Source organism: Morchella importuna (genome assembly GCF_003444635.1).
Source record: "Morchella importuna strain M04M26 chromosome Unknown Morimp01GS003, whole genome shotgun sequence".
In the NCBI taxonomy this organism is placed as follows: domain Eukaryota; kingdom Fungi; phylum Ascomycota; class Pezizomycetes; order Pezizales; family Morchellaceae; genus Morchella; species Morchella importuna.
In genome coordinates this window covers 2051874-2074470 of record NW_025763400.1, presented here as the reverse complement: position 1 = coordinate 2074470, position 22597 = coordinate 2051874, and the positions used below count along the sequence as shown (strand labels likewise).

The 22597-nt window shown below is 46.8% G+C and overlaps 4 protein-coding genes across 4 annotated transcripts; 2 read left to right on the top strand and 2 right to left on the bottom strand.

Annotated features, from left to right (window-relative positions):
- Nucleotides 1-548: 548 nt before the first annotated feature.
- On the top strand, nucleotides 549-2880 carry LAJ45_02066 (uncharacterized protein; the record flags this gene model as incomplete). Its single annotated transcript, XM_046111658.1, has 4 exons — nucleotides 549-660; nucleotides 717-873; nucleotides 937-1156; nucleotides 1216-2880. The coding sequence occupies 4 exons, from the start codon at nucleotides 549-551 to the stop codon at nucleotides 2878-2880; spliced, it is 2154 nt and encodes a 717-aa protein (XP_045975602.1).
- Nucleotides 2881-4891: 2011 nt separating this feature from the next.
- On the bottom strand, nucleotides 4892-5921 carry LAJ45_02065 (uncharacterized protein; the record flags this gene model as incomplete). Its single annotated transcript, XM_046111657.1, has 2 exons — nucleotides 4892-5712; nucleotides 5771-5921. 2 exons carry the CDS (start codon nucleotides 5919-5921, stop codon nucleotides 4892-4894), a joined length of 972 nt encoding a protein of 323 aa, XP_045975601.1.
- An 8696-nt stretch (nucleotides 5922-14617) lies between these two features.
- Nucleotides 14618-16331, top strand: LAJ45_02064 (uncharacterized protein; the record flags this gene model as incomplete). Its single annotated transcript, XM_046111656.1, has 8 exons — nucleotides 14618-14837; nucleotides 14897-15124; nucleotides 15190-15245; nucleotides 15297-15484; nucleotides 15543-15672; nucleotides 15727-15792; nucleotides 15850-15983; nucleotides 16043-16331. The coding sequence occupies 8 exons, from the start codon at nucleotides 14618-14620 to the stop codon at nucleotides 16329-16331; spliced, it is 1311 nt and encodes a 436-aa protein (XP_045975600.1).
- A 510-nt stretch (nucleotides 16332-16841) lies between these two features.
- On the bottom strand, nucleotides 16842-19191 carry LAJ45_02063 (uncharacterized protein; the record flags this gene model as incomplete). Its single annotated transcript, XM_046111655.1, has 7 exons — nucleotides 16842-17585; nucleotides 17661-17739; nucleotides 17800-18188; nucleotides 18242-18340; nucleotides 18410-18609; nucleotides 18668-18963; nucleotides 19037-19191. 7 exons carry the CDS (start codon nucleotides 19189-19191, stop codon nucleotides 16842-16844), a joined length of 1962 nt encoding a protein of 653 aa, XP_045975599.1.
- Nucleotides 19192-22597: the final 3406 nt, after the last annotated feature.

The following is a 22597-nucleotide window of genomic DNA, read 5'->3' as shown; positions in this document are numbered from 1 at the left end:
CCCAATCAATCATTTCATTACCACAGCTGTCTAAGGAACGCGTATTGGGCGCGCTAGCAGCCTTGGCAAAGAGAGAGTCAATGATCTATCTAGCGCCGCCGACCACAATCCGCCGCAGAAACCGCTCCACACATCGAAGCAACGTAACGACTCCAGATCTGCCCCCAGGAGCGTTTTAAATCGAGAATCATGTCCCGGCCTAACGTCCTCCACCACGTTATCCCCCCGCGAGTGACCACTCATGTCTCTGCTGAAGGGGGACCACCCCTGGCAGTCCGGGTAATTTCATGCACGGGCCTGTCTTGGTTACATCATAGCGTGTGTGTGCTGTGTCGTATCACCACCAAGCACATGCTGTTTCACCAATCCCGCCATACAGGGAAAATCCGGGAAACTCTCAGCTCTTTCTTCTAATACATAGACGGCCAGATTGCCTTTTCTTCCCCGTTTTTTTTTCCTTTCCTTCTTTTCTTTACCTTCATCATTCAGAAAAATCACTATACACCAGAATTTAGAAAAAAAAAAAGATAGAGACAACATAATTGATCATGCCGGACTCCTCGGACTCGGACTCGGACGTGCAGGTCTCTGATGCAATCGCTAACGTTTCTGACAATTTGGGCGTGGAATACGTCATCTCTTTCCGTTTCGACGGGGCAGGTACTCGATAGCTCATTCTCAGCTCCATGGGCGAGTAATGCTGATAGTTGAAGCAGATAAGCAGAAAGTCGAAGCCCAGTTCGAGAAGCTCATTGCAGCTCTCGACGGCGTAGGACTTCGTACTGAAGTTCGGGACGGTGCTAATGGTAATGTTTTGGTGTTCGTGAGGGTCCGGTCGGAGCAGAAGCTTGTTGGCGAGGTCTACCGATCTAGGTATGTGTGTGGAGGGAGTCCAGTTGTAGGTTGGACGAGTGCTAACGGTGTGTGGTCACGTAGGGTGAAGGATTGGCTTCACGGTGTTAGGTCGGCCGCGCCGGATAAGGAGACCCAGAGATCTTTGGATAAGGAGCCGTTGACGGAGGCGGAGAGGTTGAGGATTGTCTGGCAACTTATCACCCTCCCAGATAGCGAGGGAGGTGCAGGGATCACTCCGAAGCAGGGCCAGTGGGACTTGGTGGAGAGCGTGTTCCCGCTTCATGACCATGAATTCAATAAAGTGAGAAATGCCATTGCTGTTACTTTTGCGGCGATTTTGAAGCTGATGTTGGATGGTAGGCATGGATGAAACGTTGGTCGACAACTTGGACCATCGGCCCGGAGGAGCTGGGAAAGCTTCGTGATCGGTTTGGTGAGAAGGTGGCATTCTACTTTGCCTTCCTTCAATCCTACCTTTCATTTCTTATTATCGCTGCAGCTATCGGCGCAGGTGCATTTTTCCTCTTGCCTGCATACTCTCTCACATTTGCAATTACAAACTGCCTTTGGAGTGTGATTTTTGTCGAGTACTGGAAGCGCCAAGAAGTGGATCTCGCGGTTCGCTGGGGCGTCCGCAATGTCTCTTCTCTCCAGAACCGCCGCGCCCAGTTCAAGCACCACAAGGAAATCGAGGATCCTATCACCGGGGAAGTTGTAAAGTTCTTCCCCGCCTGGCATAGACTCGCCCGTCAGGCCCTCCAGATCCCATTCGCTCTTGGAGCAAGCTGTCTGCTATCCGCGCTTTATGCGTGTGTCTTCGCGATCGAGATCTTCCTCACAGAGGTGTATAACGGCCCTTTTAAGGCCGTTCTCGTTTTCCTACCCACTGTTCTGCTCTCTGTTTTTGTACCGGTTCTTACGTCGGTCCTCACTGGTATTGCCACAAAGCTTACCGAATTTGAGAACTACGAGAATCAGAGCGGATACGAAGCAGCTATGACGCAGAAGACCTTCGTCTTTAACTTTATCTGTTCATATGTTCCATTGTTTCTGACCGCGTTCGTTTATGTGCCATTCGGGAATCTTATTGTACCTCATCTCGATGTGTTCAACCTCACAACCCCCGAAATCACCACCGAAAGTTTCCTGGACGACAAGCCTATCGATTCTTTTCAAATCAACCCGGATCGTCTCAAGAAACAAGTGATTTACTTCACTGTAACCGCGCAGATTGTCAACCTTGCACTCGAGACCATTGTCCCCTTTGCCAAACGCAAGATCTTCCGCAAAGTCAAGAAGTACCAGAACGCCCGCAACGGTGTTGCCAAAAAAGCAAGCCACGACCCCCCCGCCGAGGCCGCATTCCTCAAGCGCATCCGCCGCGAGTCCGAGCTCGAGCATTACGACGTGCACACCGATCTCCGCGAGATGGTCATGCAATTCGGCTACCTCACCCTCTTTTCCCCCGTCTGGCCACTTGCAAGCGTCTCGTTCCTCATCAACAACTGGATCGAACTCCGTTCCGACGCCGCCAAGATCTGTGTCGAGATGAAGCGCCCCGTTCCTCACCGTGCGGATACCATCGGGCCGTGGCTCAACAACCTTGGGTTTTTGGCGTGGATGGGCTCCATCTCCTCTGCTGCCCTGATCTACCTCTTCTCTGACTCTACCAACGGAACCCCGCACTCACTCACCCTGTACGGTGTCCTCGCGTCCATCATCTTCAGTGAGCATATCTACTTTGCAACCGCCTATGCCGTCAGATTAGCAATGAGCAAACTCGAGTCTCCCGGCCTACAGCAGGAGCGCCGTGAACGGTTCCTGGTCAGGCGCAGGTTCTTGCAGGAGAGCTTGGGCGTTGACGAAGAGTCTGAGGTCAAGAACGAGAAGGTTGCATTCGGGAAGAGGGCTGAGGGAACATCGACCGAGGAGGAGATGTTCTGGGATAGACAGCAGGGGCCGAGGGAGTGTGTGGATGCGGGTAAGGAGATTATTAGGGGTGTGCTGGAGAAGAAGGACCAGTAGTGGTGTGTTGAAGTGTGGATGTAATTTTATTACGCTGGGGGCTGGAGGTTTGGGGACGTCTTTTTTTTTTGAATACCTGGTGTGGCGACACGCTCTTTTTTTTTTTTTTTGTTTCTTTTGTCAAATTGTGAGTAGTGGGGTTGGGACCGGGGGTAGGAAGGGTAGTGGTGGGTGTCGGGAGAATGGTTAATCTTTTTTTTTTATTCTTTATGCAAGCGTTGTGAAAAAAGATAAGAGCTCCTGTTGTATTCTTGGTTAAGTAGTTTATAGTCACAAATACTTCGTAGCCAGTAAAATGCTGAATGAATTGGCCCGCATAGTAATTTGTTTGGTTAGCAGGAGGAGGACGCCGTGCTAATTCCTGAGATATCCTACGTGACAAGACGAATAACCACTACACTCTGCACTCAGGAGAACAAGTGTTGTAGCTTCTTCGCACCCATAGGGCTTAAGTCAAATAGACCTTACCCCCACGACAAGCTGATAACAATGGGCCCAGTTGAACCGTCAGATAAAAGCTGCTTCAAAAGCAGGATGGTGTTGATCTTTGAATGAGGGGCTGAGGGTAGAAAGACGAGAGATGGTGGAGAGCATATTTCAGAGGTTATGGCGATTATATACGGCCGTAAAGGAAGATGGGGAATAAGTCCTTGGTTAATACAAGGGCTCGTAGCGGTGATGGATTTTGCGCAATTGCTCTATGATGTAGAATTATTAAAGGTATCAATTACATGTATATTTAATTAAAAAGAAAATTATAACCCCGCCACGACAAAAGACTTACGCTCGCCAAGCTGCTTTCTTCTCATCCAAGGGGTCCCAATCCAAGGTTGAGGGGGTCGGGAATCGGACTGCTAACCTCCCATCATCAGTACTAGTCGCTGAGTTACCATACTCTTTCCCAGTCCGGTCGGTGCGTATTTTAGTGTTTTGAGCCCTATGGTCTTTGCGTCGGGTTCGGCGCTAGCTTGGCATTCCGGTACAGTATGAGGACGACGCCGCGTACAGAGGAGGTGCCGGGCGTGATACGAGGGCCGGCTTCTGCATTCTACGCCTCTAAGCTTAATATGTGGTAGAGGCTCGCTTATTCTAATACGCATCCACCGCCTTGCGACATCCGACTCCAATTTGTGTCGAGTGATACCCCATGATCCGCCACCCCACCACCCCACCATCCCACCACTCTATCACCCCACATTCCACAACCGACAATATTCACCCACCCACTCTGCTCACCAACCACCTCCCCTCTCCTCCTTCTACGCGCACACCCCCCACGTGCTACGGCGAAAACCTAACCCATCGAATACTAATCTACAAATCGCAGCCCAAAGCTGTTATATAGCGATCGACATTTAATATAGCAACCCGCGCTCAGACCGTCCTCGGAGACCAAGACACCGCGAGTGACATCCCGTGCGCCAAGTCCTCCCCCTCCCCCCTCCGTGCCCCACCACTGCCCCACCATCGCCAAGATCCTGAAGTTCTCGCGATCTTGGACGCCCGGGCCTGTCTTATATGCGCTGGACGACGGGACCGGCCCTGTTTTACGCTCGGAAAAACAGTGTTCTGTGCCTGGTTGATGGTGGCACGTCTGGCCTGATCTGGCTTGGCCGTCGGGGATCAGTCCGGCTTCTGTTGGCACTGTTAGGCGGCGTCAATTTCCGGCGCTGTTGGATCGGCGGGATCGATATCTTGGCTGGTTTTGATGGCTCGTAGTCTACTGGACTCATTTTATTCAAGAACTCTTTCAAAGGTACGCAGGTGGTGGTAACAAGCACTCGGCACTCCCCATCTCCCCCCGCGGCTCAACAGTAGGTATTATGATGAAGTAGATATATTTTGTATCTAGAGCTACATATAAAAAAAAGTATAAGGACCGTGTAAGTTATAGGCTTAAAAAACCGCTGATTACTCCGACAAAAGACTACACCGCTCCGCCTCCCCAAAAACACCCGATCTAGCTTTGCGCAGCAAAGTATATACAAAATTATAGCAAAACAAAGAAAAATTAAGCGCATTTTCCGCTCTGGCAGGTCAATGAGTCCGAGCAGTCGTTCTCATCAGAGCAGCTAGCGCCCGCACAGTGACCGGGCCATGAGCAGGTAGCTCCGCCTGTTGGTTGAGATTTCCTGGTGGATGTGACGAGAGTTGTGGGAGACGGAGATCCGGCACGAGAAGTAGGAGAAGATGCTACGCTAGTGGGGGACGATGAGCTACCCTCGAAGATATCGTTCTGAGCGCCGTTGGAGAAACCCCATGCTGAGTTGTATGAGGGCTTGTGTGTGTAGACGCCATCGTAGTTGACATTTGAGTTGTCGTTGGCCCAGTACATTGGCTGCTTGGGACCCGAGACACATCCGCCATTGGGGCAATATTTTGGCGGCTGGCCTGCACCTACGGACTTGGTGGAAGTTGACCCAGTGATAGTGCAGTCAAAACCAGTCATGTACATCTCGTCGGCACTGGCTTGTCCCTGCCAGAACCATGCACAGATACACTTTCCGTTCGGGCATTCCGGCATCCCCGCCGGCACATCGAAAGAGGTGTGAAGGTTGTCAACGCAATCAGTGTTGACTGAGAAGATCGTAAAGTCCGATGGATTGACAGACGCAGCAGAGTCCTTATATGCGATTGCAAGACCACACCCAAGGATCTCTGAGTTTTTGATAGGGGTGCCGGCATGGTAAGAAGGGATATCGTCGGGGCAGGCAGTGGAGCCGTCACCAGCGTTTCCGTATGAAGTGAACTGTTTGTTGCAGGAAAGTTCCAGCGAAACCGAGCCACCAGCGGGGAGTTCCATCACTTCACCAGTGGATTTTCCAATGTTGCCTGCATATGATAAGTTAGGTTTCTATAATCTTATATTAATTATATTGGGTATACGTACCATGGAACCACCAGCTATTGAACGATTGACCGCTCAAAGGTTCGACGAGAGTGTAACCATCGCCATTGAAATCGTAGGCAGAAGGGTGGAAAAGTCCCATATGACCGAATGCAGTCGGGATCAAGGCAAGAATAAGTGCTTTGCTGAACATTTTGTATGTTTGTTGTAGTATGGTGGTCTTAAAAGGTTGCTTAAAGATTGGAATGAAAAAACGTCCAGCGAGGTTTTTTTTGTTTGGGAAAGAATGGATAAAGCAAAGAAGGAATGACTGACTTGCAGTTCGATGTTGAAGATATTGCTGGTGGTGGTTGAGTCGGAGGAATAGAAGGAAAGAGGCCTCTTATATCATAGTAAAAAAAAAAAGAATTAGCAGTAGAACGAGGTTCACACGCTGATAGGTCAAGATGCTGACTTAGAACTGTGCGCTCTTCCCTCGTGCAGCAGGCGCCCCTGAAATCTAGATTTTGAGAAACACAAAGTTTTGCCTCCTGCATATTTCAGCAGTTACTCGACATTGGGTAGGTTACGTCGAACATCTGATCCCGAGCGCCCCAATTGTAGGGATCATTACCGGCATGGATGATGCTCGGATGTTATGACAAACCAGCTAACCAGCCAAACTCGGAAGCTGTCAGCTTCCTCGTAGCTGAGTGCGGCGCCACAAGTGAAGAAAAAAAACCCGAAGCCAGACATCCCCTACCGCAGTCAATAGTGCGACTTCAACTCTTGGCTTTTTTTCTTCTTGGATTTGCATTCTCAGAGTGCACGTCCCATCCATAAATCATCTCCGGGAGTTGAGTTTTTTACTCAGAGTTAGGGTAGGAACCTGGAAATGATTCTTGGGAGGGGTAGGATTACTGGTATTGGTAGTCTTTGGCGTTTGATGGGCGCGTATCCAAGGAAAGCTGACTTCCTTATGGTTGATTAGAAAGTATTCTGAGTGAAATTCAAGCTTAAACGATAGGATATCATCTGCATACGGGACGGGATGTATCCTGGATATGTGATGAAAACGGTACCTGAGCTATTCTGCACTTGGACGGCTGCCTTCATCCTGGCAAATCAACAGCTGTTATTTGCTAGCGGGCCAATGATGATGCAGGAACAGAACCTCTTGACATATGCACTCAAAGGAGGTTCTCGCTTCCTGAAACGGATTGCGCTCTTGGCCCTTTCTGCGAATCTTCTTACCAAAAGAGGACCACAGAAAGGAAAAAGCAAACTTCTTCTCATGCCTTGCATGAAGAGAGTGCATACATCTCGTAATCCATAGAGAATTCAGGTACCGTTTCATGATTCGGTACGTATCTTTTCTTCCCGACCCGTCACACTGGCACCTACTCTAAATCCTTTTGACTCCGAGCTACCGAAACCAAAAGCGTTTAACCCAGGTGTTTCAAAGACCCCTCCATGTCCTGGTCACTCGATACGAGCGCCACGTTCCAATCCAGCCCTATCTACTCGCCTCGGCTGTACCCGACCTTGAAGAGGGAAGGCAGTTCCGCTATTTGCTGCAGGTAAGAACCTATTGTGACGATATCATAGGCAGCGTACTCCAGATCTAAAGTTGATACCCGCGCGCGCGAAGAGTTGCTGCATAGTAATGCTGGGTTTTTAGGCTTCTGCGCGGCGCAACGATGGATAAAAAAAAAGATCTTGCTCTAACTTTTTTCGATGAGTGAGACATGCATTTTCCTGTTTTGTGAAGAAATGGGCAAAAAACCACTGTGCCGCATGGAATAAGCACTTACTCTCTGGAGTTGCTGTCGTGCCATGATCACTGACTGCATAATACCCCATAGGTATGCGATGGGGTGGAAACTGCCAGGTCTGGCAGGCGATGTACACTAATCAACACAGTCTAAGAGTAGTAGGAAGTTCCTGGCACCACACGTAGTCAGAATAGACTTAAGTTTAGAGACGTTGGACTACTGAGTTCTTAGTGATTGGGGGTTGACTTTCGGTAGTTTCGGCTTCCGGCCTGTCGACTCGGCAATACTTTCCTCCTGGCCAGTGAATCACAGGGCATCACTCGATCTCTGTTTACCTTCGTATATGCACACACAGGATACTCGTAGATTCATGACGTTTCCGAACACGACCAATATTGCATGACATACAAAAAGGTGGATTTGGCGCTTTTTTGTATGGCATGCAATAGCAGTCGTGTTCGGAAACGTCATGAACCTACGAGTAGTGTAACTGAGCTTATTTTTAGCTCTTTGGTTGATTGGTGAGGAGGAACTCAGTGCTTCTTTCTTACCGCTAAGGACCTTATTTCCACAGTTCCTTTTCGCTAGAGTACCAGTGGAGGAATCCGGGATATATTATGATTCAGGTTTCCGCGGTGGTGATGATGGATTACTGCTGAAACATAACTTGGTGATATTGAGTGGACCGGCTGTTTCTAGGTACGCTCTGTGAGTGCTTGGGGAGAGGCTGAAAGTGCAGGAAGCCAATAGCACTTGGTGTCTTAATCAACTATCTGTGTGACGTGGTGCTTTGTCCCCCCAGTACTGCGATGCCAGAGGACGGGGGGACGAAATTGGAAGGCCTTAAGGGTTAAAAGTAATAAAGATCTTGATCTGGTCCAGCCACGTATTATTTTCTTTCCTAGTCTGTCCACACCCAACGGCTGTCGTTGTTGTGATTGGCCGCTAACACGAGCGTAATTTTGCAGATTTAACGTTTCTTGCCGCTTTGGGAAGCAATTATTAGGTTGTCCCCGGGGGTCACCAGTGAGCGATGATGATGCGCTGCATCCTGGCATTTGAACTTTACCACCGCATCGATTCCCCCACGTGAAAGGGGTGTAGCGATATACTCTAGATAACGCCGATTGTGAAGGCCTGCGTTTCTTGGGTTTACCTACATTTGTTCCTGCCTACACTTGTTCCTGCCATGCAATTGATGGGTGTCCCTGCATGCATCTGGGGCCTCGGACGGGAAGAACCCATTAATTTGGATTTGGATGAACACATCACGAAGGGGGGTGATTTAATTAAGCATAATAACACTGCACACCAGCAACTGAGGACCAAATTGAGGAGTTGGTGAATCTCCCTACAACCCCTCAGCCCCAGCTTCTTGCTAGAAGTGATGCTACTGGCGGGGTATCGGAATTAATGTTTATGAAACGTGCCGGCACTGGTGGAGGGTGAAGGGTGGGGTGCCTCTTGGCGTTGGACAATGTTAGTGTCCCCAATTATCAATTTTAGATTATAACGAGGCCGGAGATACTCTTTTGACTTAGAAACTAATAAATTGATAAACAAATAATAGAAAAAACCAAGTTCTTTAACGTCGGAATGCCCCCAAAGAGTACAGACGGCCCTCCAACACACTTCTTGGCTGGATAGGTACACGTATGTATCTACATAATGTCATCATCAGTTATATAAGTTCTCTCTCTCTTGGCTACGGAGGGCTCTTGTTACCAGACTTTCTTTGCGCCTGCAGCAGAATGTTCCAACTGAGCACGCGACCCACGCTCTGCGTTATAATAATAACCACCAAGAAAGGGTACACAACCCGCCCAATCAGCAATAAGAGAAAACATCGCATCACATCGCATCAAAAAATAGTTATTGCAAATCTAGCCGTCAAAAATAAGACACCACTCCCCCGTCGTGGCCAAGATAGCCGAAGAATAATGTTCTATGTAGGTACTCTACAGACACATCTATCTTCTGCGGGAACAGTATCTCACGTCGGCGTATGAGAAGTCCACACGTCCTCCCTGCCAGGCAAGACAAGGGAGCTGCAGCCCATCGACTATGTAGAGCAGAGCAGAGTACCGGTATACCTTTTCTTGCACTTTCCCCGGGCGGGGAAGGCGCTGTACCGAGTCGAAGGGCACTCCGGAGTGGTCGCGGGAAGAAAGTGCACAGTATGAGCTGGTCTGGAGACGAGGAAGCGGGCGAGTGAGAATGAGAGGTTAAGGCTTGAATCGATAAATCGATGAGGAGAGCCGCGTGGAAGAGCAGATTTTCCCGCCGATCCGTCCGTGCCTGTTGGATTGCAATTGGGGTATCGGGCATCATCTTTAATTGTTTTTCTCCGTCCCAGCTGCGGGTTGAGGTTTTGTTGAAGTATCCAGTGGGCAGATATTTGGAGAAAGATACGAGTACCTATTCGGTCCCACTACAGATGTGTTGCGGCTTCTAGCACGATCTCTAACAGTGCGAGTCTACGCAGCCAAGGACTTTTGTACAAGGAAAAGAAATTAATATGTCTTAGACATTTATCAGCGCTTTGCTGGCTGTTAGTTGCGGTGAAGATCCACCACGAATGAGAGGCTATCCAACAACTATCCTGCACACACCCCACCAGCTCTGGGCCCTGAAAAATTCCCCCCTCTAATCTAGATCTCTCAGCGTTGAGTAGTAAAGTACTTTCGACATCTGACTCCCGCGGATTCGAAGTTGAAGCGGGATCAATCGTGAACCTCAAAATCGAGGCTAGCTAGCTAGGTCTTGCCTTCCCCATCTCGGATCTACTCTCCAAGAATTCGGGAGAGATCCCACTATCTCTTTAGTTCATTTCTCAAACTCTAAATCAGCTATACAATTCTTAAAATCTAGAACTCCCTTCTTCGCTCATCACCTCAACATCATTCTTTCATCTTAAACTAAGCCCAGACTTGTATCTGTGATGTTGGCAATTGGTTACTAGCCCTTTGATCCCCTTCTTCCGTTCTGTGTGGGTGATTTAGGTTGTTAGAAGCTCCTTTTCCTCTTCATGTGTCCTCTAACTTATGAAACTGAGCTTCCTCTTTTATTTCCCGACAAACGATGAAAGTTGCTTCTCTCATTTAATTCTACGTCATATCGAACTGGCATACTAAGACTTTTGTTCTGTACTTACTTACGGAAGCAATTACACTGTAAAGAGGGAACATTACACGTATATGTTCTTCATAGGACATCACTCACTTACAGGCCCGACCAGTCCAATTTGAGATATGAATATAAGCGGGTATATTGAGCTCTCTCGTACCGATGTGAGAATTTGCCTGGGATTTCTTCGATAGTTGTCGGGGCTCCCGGTGAATCGTTCATCTTTGTGGGCAACGGGGCTGCTTCTGCTTAGTGTAGGGCGAGAGCAAATATCCAGAGCACAGGCTGTTTGGTGTACCCTAAAGCGTTGCCGGCCGGAGGTGCACTAGGTGTTGGTGAAGTTTTGGGGCCTGGTGAGTTTCTAGAAGGCTGGCGTCCGGAATCGTCGCGGTGGTGAGTCTCTGGGTGGTTTAGCTCTCTAGCTTCTTGTTACCGGCAGTAAGGTCGTATATACGGACAATTTGCCGCAAGCAAGAGGAACAGACCTGAACTGGCAATCTACCCAATCTTGGGGGTGCAAGGCACCCGCAAAAGTGCAATATCCAGCTTCATGCAGATCCCAGTGCCCTAACCCTAACTTAATAACACTACTGTCGTTCACGGGGTATTGGCGGACACTGGGTGTTGACGGATTGCAGGCAAAACTTGGCTTGGCTGTCTCTTTTTTGGTTTGTTCGTCAACACCCAGTGCCCGTCAATACCCCGTGAACGACAGTACTCTACTGGTCCAGCCACACGTGTAGAAATTAAGGCCCAGTATGGGCGAGGCTGGCTATTCGATTGTTTGGTTTCTGGCTATATTATTGGCGAAGCGTGATTTAAAGAGCCCGTATCCGTATTTCCTTCTAGCCTTGGGTGAATCATGCATGGCCAATAACAACAATCATCCAATCAATGAGCTTTCTACTCTACTATGGTGGAGCAGTTGAATTGTGTTCTTGAAGCCCACTTCTTTCTGACGTTTCTGCTGGTCATTGAGTTGTGTTGGATAATATTGATGGGGTGGTTTGTATCGATTTAATTAGACCAGGGCAAACCTGGGGGAGTATGATCTTGGCATAAGTTTTCGTGGTGGGATTTGGGGAAATGTGGTTTTAGAAGGCGCTTATTTTACATTTGGTTATCTTTAGTGGGGTCTCCGAGTGGGCTAGTCGTCGTGATCTAGGGATGTGCTCGCCGACGTCCTTTCAATTATGCTCCGTATTAACTATATGTACAATCATGTATGTACCTAAGACCTGCACTACCATCAAATAAATACGCCTAAGGCCACTCGTAGTTTCTAAGTCTTTATGAGGTACCAGAAGTTGGATAATGAAATGCTTTTACGAGTCAGGTTAGCTAGTTTATTCTTAGTTATGGGTAGGAGGATGTTGGGTTTTGTCGTTTTTAGGGGTTTTCGTGGGGGGGCGAGAAGGATAAAAGCTGATAACGGTTGTAAAGTTTCTCTAGTGGATTTTTTTTTTTGATTCACTATACTGCAGTACAGTCTACATAGAAGAGGTCGAATCGAACTCAGACTGTAGAATAACGAGTGATATTCCATGATCATGTATATCGCGCTATCGGTGGAGTTGCCCCTTAATTCTAGCCATGCCAACATTAACAGAATGGTATAGTTGAAAGTGACTACCCTCATAATAAATGCATATGGATTGATATGGGTACAAGTATGCAAGCGTGGGAGACCTGAGGCTAGGCCGATAATGTCCTTACGGGAAGATGTTCAAAATGTTAATAAAAAGAAGTTTACGCTCATGCCGAGTACTTTATATTTAGATCACGTCCTCAGTCCCCTTATATATCAAGTATAGCTTTCGCCCTAATTCTGATCGAGGTGAGAAAGGGCTATGGCCCGGTCGTGGTTATTTGGCTGTAATTGAATTCTGGGAACTCGCGCTAGTATGTATTAGGACAAAGTATATAATATTGCTACATAAATTATATACATGTACGTACTTGTATACGCTAGCTTGAAGCTTTGGGTTATTAGGTGGAGTGGGCCAACTGCGTGGTTATAATTAGGATTTATTTTTTGAGGTGCGATAAGTGAGCTGTAGATCGATAATCTAGATCTAGATCTAGATCGTCATGTATACACCAGTAAACTAATAAAAGGTGGTCAGTCTCGGGTTTTCAACCAGGAAAACTCTCGCCGTCCATGTGTCAGTCCGTTGTACAGATATAAACGCGCAACTACATACTCGGGTCTCCCAATATATATCTGGCTGAAGCTTAGCTTGGCGCATAGTCACTCACTCGCGATCGGCCCATTTAGAGATGCGCAACCTACATGTATTTATATATAGTCCGGAGAGCCGGACCGAATTCACCTGGACCGGAGATTTTCTAATGCGCAATGATGCTTCCTTTCGTGTCACCTAGTATGCTTTGAGGCTTGCATATATCTACGGTGTTTCAATCATCTATTTAAGGTCAGTTTGCGTTTTATGGCAGTGATGCACGTGGCATTAAATAAGGTTTTCGGATCGATGGCACTCGTGAATGACTCAGTATCAGTGTACATTGGACCACCAGCCTAACTCCACGAAGTGGTGAACATCATAACGAACATAGGGCACAAATCCATTCTCGAGACGATAAAAGGTGAAAAGCCTAATACTGTAGAGAACGACAACAATGATTATCTATGGCCCGGCGTCTTACGTATATTTATCTACTTAATAGGCCAGAACCTCGAGTGCTGTTACTAGGGTATTATAATAGATAAATTGCAGAGAAAACCCCTCCTGAAAAGCAATATATACATCTAGAAGCTCGCGGCACAGCAGCAGTGCGGCTTTAACCAATAGACACTCTTATGGGATTATCCAATTCTAGCAAGCGAGACCAGATGGAACGGTATGTCGATATTCTGTGTGGGGCATGGGTATAAAGTACCCACAGATGGGGAGATTCAATTTGACCATGGATAAGGTATTTTATGTACCCCTGGGGGCTAGGGTGGGGAGTGGGGCCTGACTTTAGGCGCAAGCGCGCAAGACCAACTGGGGAAATATTAACCTTCAAATCTCACGCATGCTATCGAGAAAAAGGGGAACGGTTAGAATAAACTGGGGAGTATGAGATTAGAGACACGTATTTCTGATAGACATCGATTGAGCAGCAGGAGACTTCACTCTGAGCTTTAATTCAGTTCATTGATCAGTTGAATTCACACTCAACTTAGACAACTGTGGGAATCCTTGTGAACATACCATGGCTTCATTTGCATCGATATTGATGCTGAATACATGTACATACATGTACCTAGGTGCTTTACCTAGTGGCTATAAGATGCTTGGTTCGGGTATGCGGGATATTCCAGCTATGTATCTAGCTACGTGTTAAAACAGCCGATCATTGACTTCATTCACTCAACAATCGTGCGACTCCATACGAAAAAGAGTATTTGACGGTCCACAATGGGCCGGAAAAGATACATGTATTACGTCTGTACCTTAGCTAGTAATCTCGCCTCCTCTCTGTGGCACGTGGTTAACGCGCTAAAGCTTGGGCAATTCACATATGTAAAAATCCATAATCCAGCTAACCAATAAATCCAGAGTTCAGGCTCTTATATATCCTGGTGGAGACGGTATCCAAATCGGTACGTATACACAACAAATCCAAAATCTCCGCACGCCCCTGCTGAGAGAACACCAATTGTTCTTAGAAAAATCCCCGGTCCATTAACGTCAGCTTTAGCCACGAGTGCCAGCTACAATATGCGCGTGGGACAATATATTACGTTGTTTATATCTCTTGGGCCTAGTAAGTTAGCTACATGGTTTGAACTAACTGCCTTTTGTCCGAGCTACATACTTTGCAGCTAGAGGAAGCACGTTACGAGGGGAAAGCAGACCAAAAGATCCCGCAATTCCGGCAGGATAGATAAATGGCTATGGAATTCTTGGAAGCAGGTTTCACAGTATAAAACCAGCTGTATTTCCTGCGTTTAAAGAGATTCTGCACCCACCTACCTAGCACCGTCGTAGTAGTTGCAAAGATGGGAATCTTGAGGGTATTATCAACTTCAGCACTTGTCATTGGAGTCGCCCAGGCACTCGTAACCAAAGATGGAAAGACTGGAAGACTACCTGCCATGGGCTTCAACTCGTGGAATGCCTTCAAGTGCGATATCTCTGAAGAGGTCTTCCTTACTGCGGCAGAGGAGATCGTCAGCCTAGGACTCAAAGATGCGGGCTACGAGTATGTCAACATTGATGGTATGATACCGTCCATTTTTCTTTATACGAGACAGCTCTCTGACCCCCACTATCTACAGACTGTTGGGCCGATCTAGATCTCTGGAGAGATAACTCTACCGGCAGGATCGTTCCTGACTACAAGAAGTTTCCAGATGGTATTAATGGCACTGCAGCCAAGGTCCACGAGATGGGGTTGAAGATGGGGATCTACTCGGATGCTGGCGAGAAGACCTGCGCCGGATATCCGGGTTCCCTTTATCACGAGGAGATCGATGCAGCAACATTCTCTGACTGGGGTATTGACTGTAAGTTCCACTACAAAAGTCTTGATAGTGTCATGAAGGGTCTAACCGAACAAATCGTATTACAGATTTGAAATACGACAATTGTTATGTTCCCGATAACTGGACCGATACTTACTATTGGGTAATTGATACTTATACCAGAGTTTATGTTCATAACACTTACATCTTTTAGGAAGCACCCTACTCAGATGCCCCAGCAGATTGGGATTGGAGCGCTACCAACACAGCAGAGCGCTACTACCGCATGAGGGATGCTCTAGCCAAGGTAGACCGTGTTATCAACTACGGTCTCTGCGACTGGGGCCAAGCTCTTGTTGAGACATGGGGTAATGCAACTGGCCAGAGCTGGAGATTGACTGGGTAAAACTTTCTTTTGCAAAAAGGTTTAAGGAAAATAAATGCTGATAACGGTGTATAGTGATATTGGGCCGTACTGGAATATGCTTATGCCAATTGTGAGCTTTACGAGCTATAAACTTGAATATGGCAACTTCTTTGGCCACAACGATATGGATATGTTGGAAGTTGGAAACGGAAACTTAACTGAGGTGATTGTTACTCCTCTGGTTTGCATCCATTGTTTCTGACACCTCTTCACGTAGGCCGAGACAAGAGCTCATTTCGGACTATGGGCTGCTATGAAATCCCCCCTGTTGATTGGAACTCCGGTAAGATGATCTTTCATATGTCTATGAATGACTCGGATTCTAATAAAGTTGGTATAGCTCGACTTGATTGGCGAGACAGATCTTACCGTTCTTAAAAACTGGGAATTCATTCAGTTCAATCAAGACCCGGTATTTGGAGAGTCCGTGAGGCGCTTCAAATGGGGCAACGGTCAAGACCGCGGCTGGAAGTGGTAAGCTCTCTGTTCCCTTCATACTTTGTCTTGTCGTACTGACTCCTTGGTACCTCTAGGAATGAGACCATGCCAGCAGAATACTACGCCGGCCCTTCAGTCCGTGGCATCCATGTCTTCATTCTTAATGTTCTCGACACCACACAGTTGAAGTCTTTCGACTTCAGCGAGGTCCCAGGATTAGATCCAAAGAAGAAGTACAAGGTGCATGATATGTGGACCCACAAGGATCTTCCAGGAACATACTCCAAGAAGTTTTCTATCAAGGTTGAGAGCCACGACCTGGCCGGATTATTGTTTACAGAGGTGAAGAAGGGAAAGAGGAGTTTGTTTGATGGATGGTTTTAGATGTCTAATTTTGTAGAGATGATGTAGATTATGATGTATAAATGAAATACGGCATCGGGTCCGATCCTCCGGCCTGTATCATGAGATCCCGATCCTACCCTCCCATGAATTATTTTCTATCGCCATAACTAAGGTTGCATGCGATTAATGAATTAAAAAAAAATTATTTTCTTCATTATTTAGTGGCGGAGATTTGTTACTTTATATAGAAGCATCTGGTAGCTGGTCAGGGCACTCAGCTATTGAAAGTCCAGAGGAAAGCAGAATCGAGTGAGAGGTTAAGAACGTGTAGTAGCTAAGACTCTAAGTGATTGAATTTATGCAGATAATAACTACAAACCACAAAGCCCGATTCCGAAAAGAATCTCAAAATGCATGTAATATCAGCCAAGTACTCCATTCCATCCTTTACACCATGCAATATATACAATATTAATAAACTGAAAACAAAAGAAAAATATATGTAGCTAACGTATGTATGTCCAAGAACCCCTACTCAAACAACCAAAACTATACACGACTTGTCATAGCCCGTATCCTCGCCCGCGGTCCCCCAGGCGACGGGGATTTCATAGGCGGAGGAACGTACTTATCGTCAAGAGTCAAACCAAGAGCTCCATGAGGAAGCTCTGCAAACTTGATCTTGACGTTCTGCACACTGACCTCATCCGGATACTTGTCAGCCTGGGGAGTCGTTCGGCCACCCAGATCAAGACCACCCTGACTACTAGCAACCAGCAGACTGGTAGTGCTGGTTGGGTTGAATTCGTATAACTCGCCACCCACACGCAACCCATACCACAGGTACGTGAAAGCCATGATTACCACACAGATCAAGGGCACAAGTGCATACAGCGCTACAATCGCGCCGTTGTAGCCCATACGGTAATGCGATAGACTTCCGGTGATATCTCTCTGTCCTGGAGCATGACTCGCTGAGTAGTACAACCGCAGAGAAGTGACTTCTATCTCGTAGAAACCTTTAATGAGGTTCTCGAGGCTTTTCCCCATAGTCTGCCTCTTGTCATCACCCGTTTGGTGGCGGAGCGAGAGAATACTGTCTGCAATCATGTTTCCGCCGATAGAAATGCCGTACCAGAATACTTGGAAGATGGCGTCGAGGGCTTCCCCATCGGTAGGTGACATGTTGGGTGTATCCATTGTTTCGACAATGCGAGACGTGAAGTCATTAGTGACACTGGAGTACGTTACGTTATTGATTGTAACACGGGGTTCGACTCGGCAAGTGATATTCTGGAACTTCTTATAATCATCGGTTTCGTAGACTCCAAAGGGGCGAAAAAATATGTAGTAGCCGGGCCCATTTGCCTGTAAACTGGGACACATAATAGTCATGACGTTTCCGGCAGCTGGGACCATGAGTTCGAAGTTGTAGTCGTATTGACACCTTATGCCCCTTGTTAGAATGATTCCATGTACAAATAGAAAAAGGGATATCTAAACCTACCTGCCATAACTATAAGTATGGTTGAAATCATATCTGGTATGTGTGTAATTACGAATACTATTTGGGCCGATTTCTGGGCCCGAGGTGATCTTTGTCGGTATGGTATTTATTATGACTTGAGATATCGGCGACGTATCGTTCTGTTCGCAGGTAACATCCACAGTGGATCCTTGGAGTAGCATGGAGTAGTTGTAAGTAGGTGGAAATGGCTTTTCATCCAGGAAGTAATCGATGTCATCAAAAGCCCTGAACCCATTTCTTCCGACAGGAAGCGTTCCACCTGTTGTTCCGTTGAAATTTACATCTCCGATCTTTGTAATGGATTTTAGGCCAAGACCCTGCTCCACAGCTGCACGTCCAGCTTGAAGAGCCATAGAAGTATCATCCCTCTAATTTCAATCAGTAAGAGAATCACTACTCATCATATGCATGTAATACTCACATAAGGACACGTCGAAAACATATAGCTCTCACCCGTCTGATTATTTGTATACGGCCACCAGGTACAGCCTACAACAGTCCTGTTTGTAGTATCGAAATACTAGACACACATATCAAAATTCTGTTAGCGAGATCCTTATTACAGATACACTATAGGTCCTCGACTCACCCAGTCCCAAAAGGTTGACTTCGTCATATCAAGTTCTGTCCCAGATAGCGGGTTCGTCTTGATCAGCGATACCGGGGTCAACAGACCCGCAAAACCCACTGTTAGGGCAGCTGTCACCAGGGCCGAAAGTACGGTATACAGTGATAACCAAGGGCGGCGCTTATCGAACATTGTACCCTGGTTTGATAATTTCACCCAACCTTTTACATTCCAACATGTCAGTCTAGCTATTACGAAGTGTAGAGGGGATATTCTCACTTTCAATAGTGGAGATCTTGGCTCCCTTAACGATGAGTTTCCGGGCCATCAAACTGATGGTACATGCGTATACCCATACCGTGAGCCATGCAACTATCGACGCAATGGCAGTCCACAAAATGGTATTTGTTTTTGGGTTCGCAAACATCCATTTTGTATTCTTGAGCGAGAAGAAAATTGGTTTCCTCCGTCCCTGAATCCAGAAACCCAAACTTCCAAAGAATATCGACAGCAAGATGAAGCCATAAATTACGAATGGGGTGATCCCAGGTCTGTTAATTATCACTCCGCCTTTCCTATATTTGAACCCGACTATTAATTCTCATCATCCAAAAGGACGACATAGGTAAACTGAAGAAAGATTCTTACTTGGGGCCCACGAGCTCATCATGCATATTTTTACCCCCAAAACCTTCCGGGTCCAACTCTGAAGCCGTCTGAACTCCGGCTGCTTTGTGAGCATCACTACCGTCGGCGTGTACAATCTCGCTCTGCATAACTGGATTATACTGATCACGTTCCATGCCGAAAATCGAAAGCGAAAAAAGATTTTGGGAAGGGCGGGGGATGTAGACAATTTATGAAAGTATTTTCATGGCCTGTTTGAGGGATCTACGTTTATGACGGTGGGAGCGATTGGTATAAATACGTGTGTAGCTGTACGGCACAACCTAGCATGGGTGCATGGGTAGGGCTTGGTAATAAGCACTTGACTTGCATGCCGGCGATGATAAACCCACCTTAGCAACGAAGTATATTACTTGTGCCTTTACACTTATTTGACAGGGAACCTCCTACATGTATGTGTCCTGGTTTGGTTTCAACGGGACAGCGATCGGTACACATCTCGATCACTTGGTTTTCGTTTACAATTAAGCAAAGGTTTAACAGAGAGAACCGTTACTATTCTTCTTCTTAATCACAAGAAACGGGAGAGAGGCTGTGATTGTTGTCATTGCCGTTGGTATGTGGTGGGGGTAAGGTACATGTAGGTAAGAAGAAGTGCACCGCCGCCTTGGCTCTGGTTAGATCTGGTAAGCGTGATAGAGCTGAGACTGTTGTAGAAGTTGTCTGTCTTGGCAGGTGTTGGATAATCTGTTTACGCCGCACGACCAGGTCAAATGGGTAATGTAGAGCAGAGAGAATGTCATGCATGTTCAGCCCCAGACAGGGTTACATGTATTTATGGCAGCTCATAAACCAAGCTAGGCCCTTAATTCCCTAACTTGATTCAATCGGAGGCTCTGCTGGATATTAATTGAAAGCTCGAAATTATTGTTCTACTAGTCTAGAAAATAGCTATGGTGCAAGAGGGAGTAGAGGGCGACCCTGTCAACCCTGTACACACCACTTCAGTCAATTCCTTCGTTGGCTACGGGAAGCAAGCGTTGAGGAGCCTCGACTCTATGGCTGTAAGGGCTACAATACTGAACTGGTGTGAACAGAGATGACAAGGTCGCCCCCCAAGACCTCTCGCACCATAGCTCTGCTCTAAACCTGCGGGAGCTAAGCCCTACCTACACACGGCGACGACCCTGTTAAAAAAGAATATCTCATAGAGGCAGATCAGCAACGCCTTCCATAACTCTAGACAGTGTGTGATCGACCTTCCGCTTAACCGTTATCAAATACTACCGAAAAACCCGTCCAATTACTGCATTTTGTGTACATGTACAGCTTACCCTCAAAAGAACCAGAAAATAAAAGAACCAGAAAATGCAAGTAACGGAAACAGGGATTCTTTGTATGAGAGAACGACGCCACTCCATACAAATTATCCTTGCCCTGAGCAACTGGTTCTTAGGCTGGTAAGCGTGTACATACTACATAATCCTGCCCTGCCGTACGGCTCACTCCCGAAAAGTCGCACTAAGGGCTCATCAGAAGTTGCGGGAAAAAAACACCACTGTCAAATATCCATGTTTACAGATGTGCTTTTACGATCGCAGTACCCGTGGCCGCGATATTAGGCTACATGAAGCCTTGTTTTCCCAACGTCTCCCTCGGTTGGAGATATCATATTATTTGGACTTTGACTACTTGCACTGAAATCGTTTAGTGACACAAACTTTAACCTCGCCTGCTCCAGGTCCTCGGATCCCGTCAGAACATTAATATAAAGCCCTTTCCCCATGTGTCTGCCAATATCTAGTCTTTACTGGTAGTGTTTTTTCTGAAGATACGGGAGTCGCTCGGAATCCGCATCCCTCTGCGATGCATGTTGTAAGAAAAATAAAGATCCTGTCTTATCCGCACAGTTTGAAACGCCAAAAGCTTAATCCTAATTACACGTGGGTACTACGCCCCAGACTGGCAGTGCAATTCGGGAAAACATCTCCTTTAAGATAAATCTGATCATGATACACGCACAGGACGGCCTAATTCACAGAAGTCAAGGGATAAATGCTCTACGTAGAGTACTCTACAGACACATATGTAGGTACATTTGTATATGGCGTACATGTAGAGTACATATACATGTAGTTATATATAGAGTACCGTACACCTACAACACGCCGCAGTGTTGTCAAGATTTATATGTATCTTTGCCTCCTCCCCTGCATTTCCCAGAGATACGAGTATGTGCCACAATTGCAAGGCCGTTTATGTTTCTCTAACACTGCAGATCATGGCCGGTTGTAATTTCGGTCCTAGGCTGAGCTCCTAGCTCATTAAATTACTGTTATAAGCCTAATGCGCCTAGCTTAGTAAACATGCACTAGCCAACTGGTCGAACCACAGGCAAGGCAAAGGAGGTATTACTTCAGACACGCAAGAGAGGTAGGGCTGAGGTTGAGCTGCTCTCATCTCCTACAAATATCGACTTCTGGAGGTCCTATTGGTAACCAGCGATACCACCCGAAGGTTGTGACCAGACCAGATCGGAGCAATGAGGATTCCGCTTGGCAGATCTTTCCATAAATGGCGAGCCCTTGGCCAGTGCACTAAAACGAGAAATCCCGAACAAGCATCCTCCCCGCTCTCTTCTCCGAGAGACAAGTGTTCCCGAAAAGGCGTTGTTACGGGCACATACTGACTGCTCAGGCTTCTGTCTGAACTATTGAAGTGGAGCTAACCATACACGCAGTCCACTGATTAAATCACCAAGACTTAGGTGCTAGGCTAACAGGAAAACTCGGCTCTATTCAAGCACTTCGGCTCGCACGTATACTAGCAAGTATCGTCTATCTAGGGGAAGGGTCTTATCTAATTAACTGATTGTCCCGTGGCATCTTTAAGTGTAAATCTAGGCTTAGCCTTGGCGAGGAATCCACTCTCTTAAACCTTGGTCTCTGCTCAAAGGAAGGAAACTTCTCAATACCCAAAAGGCCGCAGTCTTGTTACTGTAACACAACAGGGTTTCTGTGAACTGTCGTACAGCAACTGTACTCCTAGGAGTTCTAGATAGAGTTTCGAGAGATACAGCATAATGCATGAGCGGCTATAGACTTAGATCAGAATCAGAACACCCAGAATGAAGTTCCAAATGTACCCAAGACACGGTTAGAAATAAATCTGTTTCTTCCACCAGACTGTATTACGATGCATCTAGTGGGGCTCAATTATTTCACTTCGAAAAACCTGCCTTGAAAAGTGCTTTATCTGACGAGATGGTGGGTTATTACTATGATGAACTGACGTACTGGTTACTCTGCATATCCCTTCAGCAAGACCATCGGAGACGTGGTACACTCCATTGGGCGCGATATAAATGACTAACATTCCACGCCAAGTGTAGGTTTACGCATACCTGCTTGGTACTCTATCATGTAGGGTAAGCAGAGGACTTCCCGGTGAGACATGGCTGGGCAAGGAGAACCTAACTAAGGCGGAAAAATACCTGCTTCGAACTATGTAAACTGCCCTTCGGTATTTTTAAGTTGCTGTAAGCTCTTGGCAATTTTTAACTGGGTCCAATTGGAGTGTTTT